The following is a 16,505-nucleotide window of genomic DNA, read 5'->3' as shown; positions in this document are numbered from 1 at the left end:
TGCAAAATTTTGCAGGGCACCTGCCAGCTCCTCATGTCCTTCTGTGCTGGGGGAAGCAGCTCCTTCCAGAACCTTCTCCGTGCAGCGGCCACCCACATGAGGAGGAGGAGGCGTCAAGCGTCCTCCTCACCCCGGGCCAAGGGGACATCAGCATGCCCGGGCAGAGCAGAGCCATGTCCTTCCCCCTCAGGCGGGTGTGTGGAGGCACCATCGGCCATCAGGGCAGCAGTAGCCGGCAACAGGGGGGACGACATGGCAGCCGCCTCATGCGCCTCCATTGCTCACACTCTCCCGCTCTGCAGCGTTTGGTGCTTTCTCCATCACTCAGGCAGATGGACAAATGCAAAGCGCGGGGGCGGGGGGTTTTGTAATCCCGTCCGCYGGCTCGGTTTGTCGTTTGGGAGATGAGTCGCCCACCGGCGCGTGGCTGGGAGGCTGCGTGAAGGCCGGGGCAGCCATCTGGCAGCCGCGGAGCCGGGCGAGGCGCGCGGGCGCCGAGGCGTTGTGAGCGCTCCCGCTGCCGCGTGGGAGAGCGCTGAGCCCCGACACAATCTGCGAACGGGCGAGCACCGCCTCGCCTGCGGGACTGTGCACTCTCCCAGGCTCTCCTACACTTCTCAGGAGGGAAATCTCACCTCTGAGAGCAGAAGCTTTTTAATGTGAAAACAGCTCTGCCTTGTACAAGTCTGAGAATTCAGCGTGAGGCAAATCTTGCTGAAAAAAGAGATTGGAGAGAGGAAGAGGAGTAGCTAATGCAGTGGCCTGCTGCTGCCTTCACTGCACAGCAAGCACACTGCTTGGGACAGTGATCAAGATGAAAATAGCCAGAAAACCTGAGGCCAAAGGAAATTCAGGTTTTTTAAGTTGAGATAACCACCTCATGTAATCATAACCATATGATGCCTCTTCTTTAGCCTAGAAAGTTGGGTTTGAGCAGGGATGGATGTAGTTATGAAGGATTCCCCACGTGATATCAGTGACAGTGTCAATGACCCAGCCACTCATCTCTCGTGTTTGCCATGGTGCTGCCACAYAGCTGGCCAGACCTTAGCAATCATTGTAGGTACACGTTTCACACCTTTCTGCTTTTCTGTCCAAAGTGTTTGTGCAACGGTTTGCCCACCTTGATTAGTCACCTTATTAGCCACCTTCATGTCATCCTGATGGAGACAAAGGGKGGATTCGTCTTGCACTGGGAACACAGTTTTGACCATGTTGAGCTACATCAAATAAAACGGTGCTTTGCGTTTGCTAGGATTTTGCAGCTGATTTGCATTAGTCACCTTATTTTGCTGATTTTTTTTCTTCCTTCTCTACCTAGCCCTTCTTTTTCGCCAAGAAGCCCAGAGCAACTTCCTGTCTAAACAGTTYTAGAGAGAAGGAATACAAGAGAAAGGCGATATGAATGTGGTAGGGTGGGTTTCTTGTGGAAAAGAAGAAGCATCCTTCCATTTCACACTCAGTGCAAGCTGAGTATTGCTGTGGACCATGTCTGGAAGAGGAGTTGCAAATCTGAGCACAAGTCTGACAGCTGGAGATGAAAAAGGTCTCTGCTACTTCCCTGCTCAACAGAAAGATGGGAAACAGCAAATATTCATGGAAATTGGGAGTTGTTATTCTGCTTCTATTCTTCCCATGGTAGGAGAATAGAAATGTAATTTCCTTGATTGCATTTTCCCAGATCAGTTAGTGAGTCCTGTCTGTTATGTTTTCATTTACACAAGTGCAAACGGAGTGTGGGTGCTTCTTTGTCAAATAAGATAAACCTGTGGATAAACCTTCTGTCGGGCTTTTCTCTTGACACCTCCATAGGTGCATTCCAGGTGCAGGTGAGGGATTTAGCCTGATGGCACTCACAGCTGGGAAGTGACAGGATTGCTGTTTACGTCTTGATTCCCAGCATCGAGGGATAAGGTGGTCTCGGCACAGTGGGACTGCTTTTCTCACAGACAAGYATTACAGTCTGAAGAAACAAAAGGCAGTATCAGAAAGACAATATCCCACAGATCAGCCCTGTGACGTCCTTTGTCCAAGTCCGTGCAAGTGGTGATTCATAGGCTGTTGTTGTTTCTGGTTGTCTTATCATGTAGGATCATGCCTTTTTGAGCTCTTCTTGTTGAGAACCATGAGTGACGTGCCTCAGGACTTCCCAGTACCCATCTAGGAGTGTTACTAATGTGCAGTAGGTGACACATTGCAAAGCATCTTTCCAGAAGCTTCTCCAAATGTCTGGCTGGTAAAAATACACCCTTTTAATTGGAAGTGCTTGTTTCTTGTTTTTCTTATGTACCTTTAGCCCTCATCTTTGTCCCCCCATCCAGGATTAGGTCCAATYTTGAATGAATGTGATTGTGTCCTCTTTTGAATTAAAGGCACCATGTGGCAGAAATTCCCTTGATTAGAGGCTCCAGAGATGCCTGCAGTAGAAATAACCCCCCAATAGCAATTAATTGTAAAGGTCCAACACTAGGTGACCTGTGATATTATGTCCATGCCAGCACATTGTAACTGTGCTATACAGTAACTCTCTAAGGACAACCTTTTTTCTTTTTTTTTTTTCTTTTTTCTTGTTAAAGTGTTCACTTTTAAGCAATCCAAACAATCCTTTTTGAAATACAGCACAGGAAAGGTGGAATAAATGGATATCTTGGGCCCACACTGTCTCTTTTTATTGAAACAAAATGCAGCTACATATGCTACTGACACTTTCTCACCAAAAATTTAAAATTTTCCCAGTTTCCCAGTAAATTTAATATCTCTATGTTAAGRTTAAAGGAGGGAATTTGGAGGGAGTGGAGTACATAATTTCAGGACGAAAATATTTTGCTGTCTTAAAAAAAAGAGATCTGGTTTTGTAGTTCTCATGTTCTGACATGTATTTTTCCCTTACAGACTTTTCCTGTGAACTTCCCCCCCCTAAAAAAAAACCCTCTGTATATGGCAGTATGGAAGTCAGGAGCTGATGAAAGGTCCCACCCAGCTTTAGGTCTTCCCAGTGAAGAATAATAGATGAGTCATGGCCAGATAGAAATATCTGTGGTTAGACCTGATCCCACTGATTTCTGGCAGTGCTTAGGGCAATTTAAGGCATTTTGTTCACTGGGAGGAAGAACCAGCAAGACACAAATTGCTGTTTCTGAGCCCTTTCAGATTTTTTCCTTTCCTAAGCTGTAGCTTTTCTTTCTGCCAAATCATCTTTATGTTTGCTGAAACTCTTGTGAGCAGCATTGCTCCAGAAAGCTGCGACCACTGAGGAAAAGTAATGAATAATCTTTGAAAATGGCTTGAAGACTAAAAATTGCTGTGCAGTTACAGCATTTGTGAAGGGTTACGTTTGGAAGCATCTAAGTCATAACCCTAGTGCTCTGATTTCCTCTAGGAACTGGTAGAGAAATATGCAAAGGGAGTTTTCACAAATGAGTAATGAGCCGCAAGGTATCGCTGGCTTGTCCAGGCATCCTCATTGCCTGTAGCTTGCTGAAGGTCCAAGTACACGTGTAGGGAAGAGAAATGAAGAAACGCCTGAAGTTGGGTTAAACTGCAGATATGAATAGGAATATCTTCCTTTTTTGCTAGTCATCAGCACAATTCTGTACAGTCCTGATGGAGGAGTATGTGTATTTTATTTTGTTACCCCTTAAGCTAAAGGAAAAAAAAGAGGCCTCAGTTTTGTTCTGATGAAGCTGCCAGAATTGTTAATTTGTATAAATGAGCTGTTTTGCATAAATTTGCAGGTGTGTAGTTGTATATAAACAAGAAGTTATTCTGCTTCTGCATATTTCTTTATAATGAGCAATTTTTCATTGAATTTATCTGCTTCTGATCTTACTTCAACAGGTACCAACTGAAAGCCTAAGTAATCATTCCAGGTTTATTCTTGAAGTCAGAGCCAGACTTCTGTCATTATTTGATTTTTATGAATTAAGAATGAGGAAGAATCAGACTCTTTTTGGTATTGATCTTAATTCTTTAAGAATTAAGAATCAGACTCCTTTTGGTATTGAAAGAACAGTTTTCCAGCCTAAGCAAAAAGCAAATTAAGTACCTAAAAGAGGAAAGGCCTGAGCCCACCTATTGCTCCTTTGGACCCATCTTGCTGCAGGCTGAGGAAGGTGCTTTACCTTAAAACCAACACGTGGTGCTGGGTGCCCTGGGGCACAAAGTCCGGCTGAGGCTGTTGAACCCTAGAGCTTTAGGAAGAAGCTCAAGAGCAAACATCAGCTTAGACTGRTGAACCCAAGTTATGGGGCAATTTATTAGCCCAAATGCGTGAAGTTTATTGAAAAGCATCACTCAGAAAATGCCAGTGGTGGCAATTTTGGTATGGAAGGACGGTAAATCAGCATTCAGAGCCAAAAGTGAGTAATGCAGGCAGAGGGGACAGTGCCCTCTTCACAGAGTACCTGTGTTGTCTGTCTATATGGAGAAACAGCTGCTGAGAGCACATGAGCATCTGTGCAGGGAGGGTTGCGAGATGCTGGCCGAGATGCTCTGTTGGATTAGGTGATGTACAAATCACACGGAGGTGCAGGGCCTGCAGGAAACTGTAGGATGTTGAGTCCTRATCCTGCCCCAAGCACAGGCTGGAGCCCACGGCGTTGCCTGCTTGGCTTTAGCTTGGCCCGTGCRAGTTAGGAAGTTCTGTAAATGTTCTCGTTTACCAGCTGTGACCTAATCCCGCCTAATGCAGTGGGTTCAAAGGGCCGCGTTGCTCCCTGCRCTCCCGCGCAGCCCCTAGTTGGTGAGATTCCTTGTGGGAATCTGATTTGGCAGCTGGTGATCTCCGGGAGCACACATGGCATATAGAGATCCCAGAATAGCACTGAGTGACGTATGGTGCATCATACATRTACATCCAGATAATGAAAATATGTCCTGTATTTACATGACATGTTCGACTATATATAAAGAGTGGCAGAAATTCTTACCGTTCCCCGCGCAGCAGGGTGGTCTCTGCCGCCTCTGACCGTGCTGATAACTTCTTCCAGAGCCCTTTTGGTTACTGTGTCACCCCTGCAAACTCTTCAGCTCCAGGGTTTACCTAAAACTTCCATGGTTTCTGGCCTCGTGCCAGAGCTGCGTGTCTGTCACCACTCTGAAGTGCTGTGTCCTTTGGGCTGCCACTGCTTTTACCCTTTGAAGCAAATGCTTTTCTAGCCCCTCTTTTCCCTCTGCTCTTTCCCATCCCGTTGCGTCCCCCCAACCTCTGSACCCTCCCTGCCTTTTTGCAGGTCTCCCCCCCTGCACTCCCCGTTCCTTCCATTCGTGCTGTGACAGGTTCTCTTTCCTGTTCATTGCTCTCCTCTGCCAGGTAGAAAGAGTTAAATAAGAATTTATATCCGTAGGGCTTGTTTTTCTTCATTATTTTTAAGGACATTGGAAGATTTTGCTAAAGCTGCCATGATACTGATATGCAAGGGGTGGTCAGCCAGCTTCTTTGCCTGTGTATAGCCACGTAAACCCACCCCAAGGCTCCGAAACGCRTGTAGATGTGTGTGTGAAGGACCAGCGATGGTCACTGACCAGCACCAGGGCCCTGGGAATGCGGAGCCGAGGCCCTTTCTCCGTGGCTCCGGAGCCAGGCTGGTAGGCTCTGGGAGCGGGCGGGAAGGAGGTGCTTGTTCCCTGGGATGTCATTGGGATGGAGCCACACCAGGGAAGACTGGCTGGGCTGAGCTCATTTTCTGGCTAAAGCGAAAACCTCAAAGCGAAATCTATTGCTCAGAGCGTCCTTGGAGATGGTGAAGCTCAATTAAGGCTGCAGGTTCGCAGACTAATGCGTGTTTAATTTTAGTCTGAAAATGTGTCTGAGAGGAGCTGAGCTCAGTTTCCCGGGCGAAGCTGGCACAGCGAACGGAGATGTTGACTGACGGGAGCTCTTCAGTTGTAGAGGGTTGGCTGGAGAGCGTAATTTCMCACCTGCTCAGTAGTTCAGGACCTGATTTTGGTCTGCTATCCCTAAAATCAGTAAWTGAATAAATAAATAAAAGGAATAATGATTTCAAGCAGGGCACTAATAGCAGCCCGACAACACCATCACATCATCGTGTGACATCAGAAGTCGATGCTCTTTCGTAAACATTTATGACTTCTTTTCATGTCAGTGTTCTGCAGAGCAAATAAAAGGAGGCCTGGGAAGGGCCTGACGCTCAGGCTTATCCTGGGTGTGGGAAAAAGTGCAGCAGAGAGGGGTTTTCTGGCTGGTAGTCACCTTGTGTAATGATCATGTTGCCTGTCATGACAACCAGGGCCTTGCCTCATCCTTTCTCTTCCCCTGCCCATTTTTCTGCAATCTTTACTGCAAATAGTGTGGGACGGACTCCTCCCGTTCGACCTATTTGTGCAGGACCGGCAGAAGGGACTCTCAGACCCTGTTGTGTACACATAATACGGGAGGGATTTCTGTAGTTTACCTGGTACTTTACAGGAAAATCCAGTCTCCAAAAGCCTCATCCACTTCTGCAGAAAGCCCCTGGAGATCCTGGGGAYGAAGCTTTTCCTTGCAGGCGGCCTCACATGCTGTGGCTGAGCAGCAAGTCTCAAGCAGAGCTGTAGAAATCAATAGTGCGGAACGGAAAGGCTGCGCTGTGGTCATTAAAGCAGAAAGCACTAATTGCTTCCGTCTTTTAGAGGTGCTGCTGTCAAATGCAAGAACTTTCTGTCAATAATTGTGCAGGAAGCAGCGTGGAAAATACTTAGGTTTTGTCAAGATAGGACAGGTTTAGATTGGGAGAAAAGGTTTAGATTGGGATCGCCTCTGAGCATCAAGTTTGTCGTTGCTTTGGGTTCACGTTTCAGTTCTCCGGCCCTTGGAGACCTCTCCAGGATGGGAGCAAGGTCCTGTTTCCTGTTCTTTGCTCCCTATGGATACGTGGTTATTCTGCCGGGTGAGTTGCAGGTCTGAGTTGCTGTGAGCCAGACCCATAGCAGATGACTTGGCCAAAGCTAATTCTAAGATTAAAATATGCGGAATTGGGAAATATGTTGTGGAAAAACTTCATCACCAGGCAGGGCAAATGGTCGAGAACACTGAGCATGGGATTCCCTTGGCATCCCATCTTGGCTCTCTATGGCCTTAATGGAGTCCAGGCTCCTAGCAGCAGGAGAGGCAGAGAAAAAGGGAATTCATGGCTCCAGGCTCATTTTTTCCCCCCTTTTCATGCCCTGTTTTAGCTTGGGGCAGGAGCCCGGCCTGCTCTGCACCGCGCTGCAATTGAGGCGCTGGTGCCTGCAGGGCAAAGCCACGTGTGGGAGGGAAGGTCATTTTTAATAGCGCTGTCAAAAGGTCATTTTACTGAGAGACATGTCGTGAGAACTGGAAGGCTGAACTTCCAGGGTTTGTAGGAATGTTTGCCTTGCTGGAGATGGGAGTTTATGCCTCGCATGGAGCCCTGGGAGACATTAGCAGGAAATGTTTGGTTTTTCCTGGCCCTGTTTTCTGTTCCCTGCTTCCCAGGCGCGCTCTCGTTTTCGGAGGCCTGCAGGCCTCCCAAATGGAGGAGTTTGCAGGAATAAATTGTTATTAAAAGGGGTGTTGTGGTGACCATTGGGCAAAGAGAGGCAGCGTGTCTGTGTTACAAAGAAGGATGAATTACACAAAAAGCTGTACTGGCAAAAGGTGCTGTCAGCAGTGCTTGTGTTTTTTTGGCATGCTGCTTTTCCCCTTCATTTTCACTCTTTTGCCGTCTCCTGTTTCATTATTCGTGCAGTTTTCTCAAAGTTTTGCATTACTTTTTTTCCTTTTCTGGCAACTCTGCAGCCTCTCCACTTCAGGCAGCCAAGAGCTACACTCTGTCATTAAAAAGTTTATTTTTTCCCCTCAGTATCTTTCTTCTTTTATGACTTTAAAGACTTTTTCCTCCCTGCATTGCAGCAGTCAGGGACTGAAGCGAAGCCCTTGAGTTCCTAGTGAATTTCATCCCATTCTCCCAACTGTTCTCTACAGTCTGCTGGGATTATATGACTTTTCCTTTCATCCTTCACCTGACTGCAAGGCCTGCAAAGCCACATCATCAGCCCGCATTAAAAGCACGTTATCCCCTTGGGCATTTGTGTCTTTGGTGCAAACAGTTGGAGCGCTGGATGCCCAGAATCTGCGCCAGGGTCTGGATGGAGCCCTGCTGGTGGACCCTGACCCATGGATGGATGGCTRTTCCCATGGGATGGCTGTTCCTGTGGGAGCTGCCCTATCCTCTAGTTGTCTTTTCCCTTTCCAGCTGTTATCCACACGGGCAAATGCTGCCTCTGGATCCAGCCACGTGAGGACTCTGCCTTTCCTCAGGAAAGAAAGAACTAGCTAAAGGAAAAGCTGCACGGAGGTGTGGGGCCTGCTGTGCTGCTCCGTGAATAATCATTACAGGCRCCAGTTAATTGCTCACCCATTAACTGCCGGTGAATCCAGCCCGTGCCTGGCCCGGCCTCGTCCTGCAGGCGCCGTGTCTCCTCCAACGCCACCCGGGTGTTATTTATTTCTGTAGGAAACGATGTGCGCGCCCCGTGAGACGATGTCCGGCCCTGAAGGGCTCTCTGCTCTGTGCGGAGGTGGCAGGGCCGCCAGCCCCTGCCGTCCTCACCCGAGGAGGGGACTTCATCTCCCAGAGACAAACCTTGTTGATTCTGGACTCACTTTGGGATATGAGAAGGATTTGACCCATTTTTTCTTCATTCAGATTGATGTAGGAATGGATACTTCTTTTTTTTTTTTTTTTTTTTTTTGGAGGCTGATGGTTTTTAACTTGTTTTTAGGCTTAAATGATACTAGCCTTACGTAGTGATGAAATTAGGTACTGCTTTCAAGAGAAAATGACAATAAGGAACGTTCTTTCAAAAGCAGCTAAACACATGAATTGCTAAAACGTTAAATTATTTCCAAATTGCAGCATATCCAGCACTTTCTAAGCGCCTCATTAAGAATAATTGCACTGTGCTTTCTGCAGGATTTAACATCAGAAATGTTGTACAGTTGGGGGCGGTTCTTCTTTGTTTTTTGCTTTTTAATCGTTCTTTCACACAATGAGAGTTTCCCTGAGCTTTCCTTGCGCTGAAGGGTTGCCAGTTTGCCCCATCCATACATTTCTGCTGTACTGTCCTGCTGTGATGCTCGTTACAGAGCAGAGCCCAGAGGGAAGAGACGTTTGGATGCCCAGGGGATGGAGCGGGGCTGAGTTCAGGGACCAGCAGCTTCTCACCCGGCTGCAGAGCCAGGCCCAGCAAGAGTGGRGATGTTTTGCAAATGGCATATAATAGACAATTAGATAAATAGGCAAATAGATATAGTAATGAGTCTGGGTTTTTTTTCTCCCCCATTTTTCTCCCAACTATCACTTTCTGAGTGGATTTTGTCTCTATACTGCCGGAACTTGGAAGTGAATTAGGTGTGTGCATTAGGTGCAGGATTGGCCGGACATGAAAATGATCTGTGCTTTATCTCTTTATTACATAGCATTGTCATTAGAGCATTTACTGAAAGGACCGGCGGGTAGGTGTAGCAGACTGCTTGCTTTCCCTTTGAGATCAATATATGAGGGTGCTCTTAAGCCACAAGCAGACCYATAGAAGATTCTCGTAGCTGAAACATGAAATATTGAGTATTTTCCATATGAATCTTGTGGTCCGTGGAATGAGAGGATTTTTTTGTATTGTAGCCTGAAGCTGCCTTTGCTTTTCTGCTCTTTCCCAATGGCCAGGCAATGCTTTGCTACAGCTGGAGGGCTAAGTATTTTGTAATGGACATAGAGGATGGGGATGGCTCAAATGGGTGTGGGGTTGGAGAGAAGGCTGCTCCACACACTGCTTCTGGATTCCTTGGACACTGCCAGCCCTGCAATTTAGAGCACTGCAGCAGTAGTGGTAACAGTCCTGCCCCTTCCTCTCGTCCAGCCCCCCGTGGCTTCACTGTGCCCGTGCTGGAGATGTCCCTGAAGAGTGACCGGCAGGTGGACACCTCGACGCTCAAGAGGATCGCTGCAGACATGAGCAATATCATCGAGAGCCTGGACACGAGGGAGCTCCACTTCGAGGGGGAGGAGGTGGATGCGGAGGTACTGAGTGACCCCAAAGCCGCCGGTGAGTTAATGGCCCAACATCTGCACCATAGGGGTGGCCGGGGTGGCCAGGACATGGGCGCTCCCAGGAATGTGGGATTGGGCCTTCACAGCAGCGTTTCAGCATGCAGGTCCTTTCTCCTGCTCTCTTGCATGACTGTGCTTCAGCACTTGGTGTTTACATCTGTGCTGAGGAGATGGCAGGGATAACTAGCCTGGTGCGTGATGTTAACATGTGAAACGGCAGTGGTTTCTGCCCAGTCACTAACTCTACTTTAGGCCTGGGGCGCATAATTCTTCCTACGTGAACTCTTCAAGTCAAATGACTTCTTTAAGTGATCACTTTTAACATTATGGAGGTTTAAATAAAACCTGGTGTAGTAAAAATAAACACACAAGGGTCTAAAGTGTTCCACTGTCTTCTGGCTTTTATGTCTTTGCTGATGGTTTAAAATGCTGTTAACGGGGATTTTATGATTTTTTTTTTGTAGTGAGCATTCCATTCTCTGCAATTTATCACACACGTGGATTCAAAGAGCCAGATGTACAGACGTATCTCAAGGGCTGCCCTATCAAAGTGCGTGTTCTGGAAGTTGAACGTTTTACTTCAACAAGGAAGGTCAGAATCTATACTCAAAGAGATGTAACTTGATATGCCTAGGACTGTATAAAAGTGGGGTAAAAAAACAGTTATGGGCTAAAATAAAGTTATAGGCTAATTTTGTTCGTGTCTGTTCAGGAGTTTAGGAAGTAAGAGGCTCAGAAAAACACATAGAATATTTATAAAATAGAGAAAAATAAAGAAATTGTAAGAAGTAGTGATCYATAAGTAAAATACAGTGAGGAATCTGTAGACGGTCTGCTAGAAAACTACTGCTTTCAAAGCTGTAACGCTTCTGTTATTCTTTTGTGCAGGTACCAAGTCCAAATGTTTACACTATTGAGTTAACACATGGAGAATTCACATGGCAAGTGAAGAGGAAGTTCAAGCACTTTCAGGAATTTCACAGGGAGCTGCTGAGGTACAAGGCGTTTATGCGGATCCCGATCCCAACGCGGAGGTGAGCACACAGCCCTGCAGCTGGGAGCGTTTTGGAAAGATGCAATTTTCTTTTTTTTTTTTTTTCTTTATTTTCGTTTTCCTTTTTTCCATCYGGATTGATATAGTGATCTTGTTCACTTTTATGTAAGTAGGAAGCAAATGGAGGAAAAGTGTATGCAGTTTCTATAGAGTTAACAGTCATAATCTAAATTWTAGAATCTCTCTGCTGACTCAGGTCTCCTGGCTCACTGGTGTTGAGCAGAAGTTCCCTTGAAATCAGGCCTGTTGCTAATGGAAACTGTTGGCATAACGTGGCTTGCTGCCAGGATGGGCCAGATGTGGGAGACACAGACCTCTGTGCTGTGCTGCAGGCCCTTGATGTTCTGGGGCAATGAGGAGGTGTTTGGGAAGAGATCACACGTGGAAAGAGGCCTGAGGCTCCACCACCAGTCTTGCTGGGTGGGTAGAAGACATAGGGAAAGATAATATTATAAAAGGTTAAGAACTAGTGGAGCATGATGGAGAAGAGGGTTTCGATTCTGTTTCCTTAAAAGGGTGAAAGGGGATCTGTATCCTGTGGGGTTTTCGAGTTGTAGTTTTGTTTGTAAGCTGGTTAGAAGACTGATTTCTGAATGCTTCCTGCCCACTTATCTCTTGTTTTTGAAGAGTTTAGATGGAGAAAATAAAAGCATTGAGCAAGAAGAGTTACATATCAAGGAACGTACTCTCAGTGATTATAAATTGACTTTTTGTTCTCTTGTTTCTCCCCAGTCACACGGTGAGAAGACAATCCATCAAAAGGGGAGAAACCCGGCAGATGCCGAGCCTGCCGCATACCTCGGAGAGCACGGTGCGAGAGGAGCATTTCTCCAGCAGGAGGGTAAGCATCCCTACATCCCCCTGCATTGCAGAGGTGCTGCTGGGGGGTCTGACTTTTGCTTCGTGGGCAGGCAGTTCATTTGCAAAGCCACACTCTGTCAAATGTCCTTGCTTAATTACCATTAAGTTATTTTGCTTGACAAACATCRATGCTGCAGAATCCAACTCTGAGGCCAGGCTCTCCTGCTTGCAAGGAGGACACTGCTCGCGGGGTTAATATGGGCAAAGACTTCCTCTGCAGTAGAGGAAAGCAAAGATGCACGGAAGGGCAATTGCTCTGCTCTGGCCTGCTCCAGATTACACATAGAATTTACAGCTCCCAGAGTCAGGTTGCATGATGGAGGCAGCACAGTGGCCATCAAAATCTGAGAGATTTCAGTCCTGTCCTCCTCTGAAAGAGGAGATGACAATCAGGCTTTTAATTCTGAAATGGGTAATTCTAGATGAGGCCCATGTGCTGTATGGAATTGTATCAGATGTTAACAGATGCATCCGTGTATGAAGAGTGTAGCTTCTTCATTGCAGCTTTACTGTTTGCAAAAATGATTCTGTAAAGAGATGTTCTTTGATCCTGCGCTTGCCTTTTCCAGAAAAGAACTTTACTGTTGTTAACTCCCTTCCTGACCTTCATTGTGGGAAACTTCAAGTCCTGAAAGTTTGTGTCTCCTAGTTGTACAGTGCAGGATAACCTTCCCTTCTGAGCAAAGCTTGGCTATTGTGCAAGAATTTTAGGAGAGAGATCATTATTTAAAATGGGAGGAAGAAAAAAGAGCTAGCTAGATACTTTTCTTTTAGGTTTCCTTTTTCTTACTCTCTTCCCCCCAAAACACACATAGCCTTTATTCATGGGGTTATATATCACTGCTACTCACCTGAATGCGGTATTGTCATGCTAACATYCAGACAGAAAAGTCCCAATTCCATTTGTTTTTCTTTTTGCCTCATTTCCTCTGACACCCAGTTTATTTTTGAGACAGGAGTGGCCTCTGTTTGCCACCCCTGTAGGTTAAATGTTGTGCTTTCTCTCTGGAGCTGAGTCTGTAACCATCCTGTTTCCCAGATCCAAAGAGTTTAAGCTCTTCTTTGCCCAGTTACCATGAGGACAGGGAGGAGTCATTTTCCTGTGATAGGACTGTTCCTTTYCTTAACCCCTGCACATGGGGATGGCAGGTCCTCCAGTGCCTGTTCTCTGTGGCTTTAGGACAGGAGAGAGCAGTAACTGTGCTCTCCATGTCACACCAGGAATCTGACATTTTGCTTCAACAAACTCTCAGTTGTGTCTGTGTTTTCTCATAAAGGTAATTTGTGTTGTCCAGAAACAGCGGGGCCTGATTTTATATTTAAAGTCACTTTGAAGGCTGGCCCCAGTCAAGATAGTAGACTTCTAAAATTACAATGCAAAGAAACAAGTCAGCTGATGTAACAGATCACAAACTCAAATCTGTGAACAGTAAACAATTTATAATCCAGCCATTTATGCCATTGAGTAATAATCTTCAATAAGAACATAATAATAGGTTTATCCTTTCAAGCTGAAAAGTGTTTCTGATCTCTAGATAACCTTCTAATGCTAGACAGTTGGTTTTTTTTCTTCAAAATTCCTGCATCCCAGCTAAAGTTCTCCATGTTTCAATTATAGAAACAGCTGGAAGACTACCTGACAAAGATCCTAAAAATGCCAATGTACAGAAACTACCATGGAACAGTAAGTAGAAATTAGAATGAATTAAGTAGCAAAAGAATATTCTCTTTTGTTGCAATGTTGAACTGATGACAAACCAGTTGAAGTCCTGGAGCTTTTTCTCTGACATATCAGAACCGTGTCAGACATTTAGTAGATGTTTTGCAGGCTCAACTGAGTTCTGCAGTGTGGATGTAATATAATGTAAAGTTAGGGAGTGACTGGCTCAGACTGGAACCATTTGAAAGTCACTATTACAATTCTGGGATAACCTGCAAAAGGTGGTTCCATCAAAAGAGCCGGTTGAACATATAATGTTCAGTTCTGGGTAGTGTTTAAGAAAATAAATCGGTGTTTTAAGTACTTGAATAATTGGAGTCCAGACCGTACAGGCAGCCTCTCCTTCAGCTTGGGATTTCTGTGTRATCCTGGGGTGGATCCGATTTCAATGAATGTGATGCATGTTGAGTTTATATGAATGATACCCACTTTGTCATTTGCAAAGAATGAGGATAATTGATTATTCTCCCAAATGTMGAGCCTTTTGAAGTGATGTCAGATCCATCTTTTGACCTATTTTAAGCAAAAATATTTGTTTTGAAAGCTATCCTTAAATATTTCTTCAATAGCCCTCACCTGTCAACTGAATCTGTAACATCTCCCAGGGATGGTAACTTACTGCCCATTTTGTTGGCTGCTTAATGACATTATTACTCATCTTTTTGTATCGTCAGCAAAACCTGATTTCTTTGGGTAGCTGCAGCACTTAGTGAAACTTCTGAATCAAATGTGATAATTAGGAGTACTTGGTTTGAAAACCAATGAGAAATACAAACTAAGCTTAGGATATCTAAAGTAGCCAGTTCTTATTTGTTTGTTTGTTTTTCTAGAAATTGTGTTCTTCAAGTCTTAGGCAAGATTTCTGTTGTGCAAAGACACTGGACATCTTTCAGCTGGTAGTTACTCTCTAATTCTGTGTGTGCTCTTGTTTGAAAGCTCAGCGTGTTGAACATTCTTAGTTACACGAGAGAATCTCCTCACCCAGTACTGGCCGATGTGCTTTGTGCTGCAAAGAAAAAGCCTTCAGACTCAGACTGAGAGCATCTCTTTTTCTTATAGAGTGGTTCTTTGGGGGCCTGGCTGCAAAGCAGCTCTGCTGAGTACAGTACAGTCAAGAGTTGTGTTAATCTGCATGTGGGAAATAATCATCTTTTGTTCTCAAGGCAAGACGGTGGTAACTTGGCAATTTTGATGAGTGGCAAAGCAAGACCCAGTTTACCATATAGATGCATCTTATCACTCTTGGGCAGGCATTGCTTTTCCAGGCATTTCTGGCAGTTTCTCCTAGAAGAAATAATTCTGTTGAACTTTTGATTGGGTTGTGGTTGGAAGCAAACCATGGTCATTGGGATGGAGGAGGAGCAAACCTGCGTTCCCCTGGCTCCAGAGCAGCTGTGGGCCCCTTGCCTCCTGCACTAAATCGCCTTCTGTCCCCAGCCCTGGGGCCAGATGTCACTTTGCACATAAATTCTGCATTTACCCCTTGTCTCGGGGCTGGCTGCAGTGAAGCAGTCAGTGAGAACTTCACTGCTAGTGCCAGCTGCACTTCTTTTATTTTGTATTTGTGGTTAATTATTTTTTTTCTCAATAGAAGATCTTGAAATTATATACCATCTTTTCATGGACATGACACATTCTGGAAGAGTTTTAGGCTGGAAGTGTTTTGCAGACCTGAAATCCTTGGCGAGTTAAGAATCCCCTAAGGACTGTGCAGCTTTTGAGCGATCCTTCATATAGCCTGGCTAGATGACTCTCCTGCARTCTCTCAAAATGGGCTATTCTTAAGCATCATCATCTAGAGATGGAACAAGTGTCCTCTGCTTTGACTATTTAGCTGTGAATGATAAAATTTACTACCTTCTGTTCATGTTTCCCTTAATTTGTGCTCATCCTTGCAACATATTATTTAATATGGACTTCACAAAAGGGGATTATAAATGTGTTATATTTTGTTATCAGAACCTAGACTTTATAACCTTTCTTTCCTCCCTTTTGGCTATGTGAATTGTGATTAAATCTCACATCTTCTAGTCCAAACCTTTTTCATAGTATTTTTGTGCTAACGTATTCAAGACAATTACTATCCAAATGAGTGTTGTGGAATCTAAATGTGTTAATAGTCCACACTTACTCCGGGAATTGGAAATTGGGGGAGTGTAGTCCAAATACATCAGGAAATTGTGCCCACGGGCTTGACTGAATTCAGAGCAGATTAATTGTGCCGTGGCATCAGTTTGTGTGTGAGCAGCAGCAGCTGAAAGATGCCTAAACCAAGTCAAAGCCAGCCTCTGGCTGACGTGCAAGATGTGTATGTTTATGAAATTTTCTATGAGCTTAATGGAAAGAACCCGAAAGCCTCATCTCAAGYAAAAGAGCTACAGTGTGAGAACAGCGGGGATACGAACGTGTGGCTGCTGCTCTGCCTGGGGTCTGCTGCTGGATCTGCAGGCCATTGAGAGACCCCCCCCAACCCCTCTGTATTTTTGATTATTGGATTTGATCCGCAGTGAGTATTTGTTACATTTGGGGTTAGGATGCCACTTCCATCTGGAAGGAAGAGCTGGCAACTTATCACTGAACAGTATTCTGAGCAAAGCTGCAGTTTTATTGTGTTCTTGACCACAGCTGCCATTCAAGTACTTGTTTAGGTGGGTTTGTTGCTGGTGGTATTTGCTTTTTAACTGCTGAGTTCAAAATAAGAAGTGAAGTAATAAATAAAACAGTGTGGAGCTGCTGTTTTTTTTTCCCCCTGAAATGCAGCTGCTTTATGAGCATTTTGCTTAAATAAATCATGCATGCC

At 45.3% G+C, this 16,505-nt stretch overlaps 1 protein-coding gene across 3 annotated transcripts in view; it reads left to right on the top strand.

The window, feature by feature from the left end:
- PLD1 (phospholipase D1) overlaps nt 1–16,505 on the top strand; it is a 70,193-nt gene that overhangs the window by 14,953 nt on the left and 38,735 nt on the right. For all 3 annotated transcript variants that reach the window (XM_026045146.1, XM_026045147.1, XM_026045145.1), the window contains exons 2-6: nt 9,880–10,065; nt 10,535–10,662; nt 10,959–11,104; nt 11,857–11,965; nt 13,604–13,669. In XM_026045146.1, the coding sequence (XP_025900931.1) occupies nt 9,912–10,065; nt 10,535–10,662; nt 10,959–11,104; nt 11,857–11,965; nt 13,604–13,669 (603 nt within the window). In that variant the 5' untranslated portion in view covers nt 9,880–9,911. The remainder of the gene's footprint in view (nt 1–9,879; nt 10,066–10,534; nt 10,663–10,958; nt 11,105–11,856; nt 11,966–13,603; nt 13,670–16,505) is intronic.

Source organism: Nothoprocta perdicaria, unplaced genomic scaffold (genome assembly GCF_003342845.1).
Source record: "Nothoprocta perdicaria isolate Ctin4 unplaced genomic scaffold, notPer1 scaffold_4, whole genome shotgun sequence".
NCBI lineage: Eukaryota > Metazoa > Chordata > Aves > Tinamiformes > Tinamidae > Nothoprocta > Nothoprocta perdicaria.
Note: the sequence above shows the minus strand (reverse complement) of the source record. Positions and strands in the feature narration are given on the sequence as shown.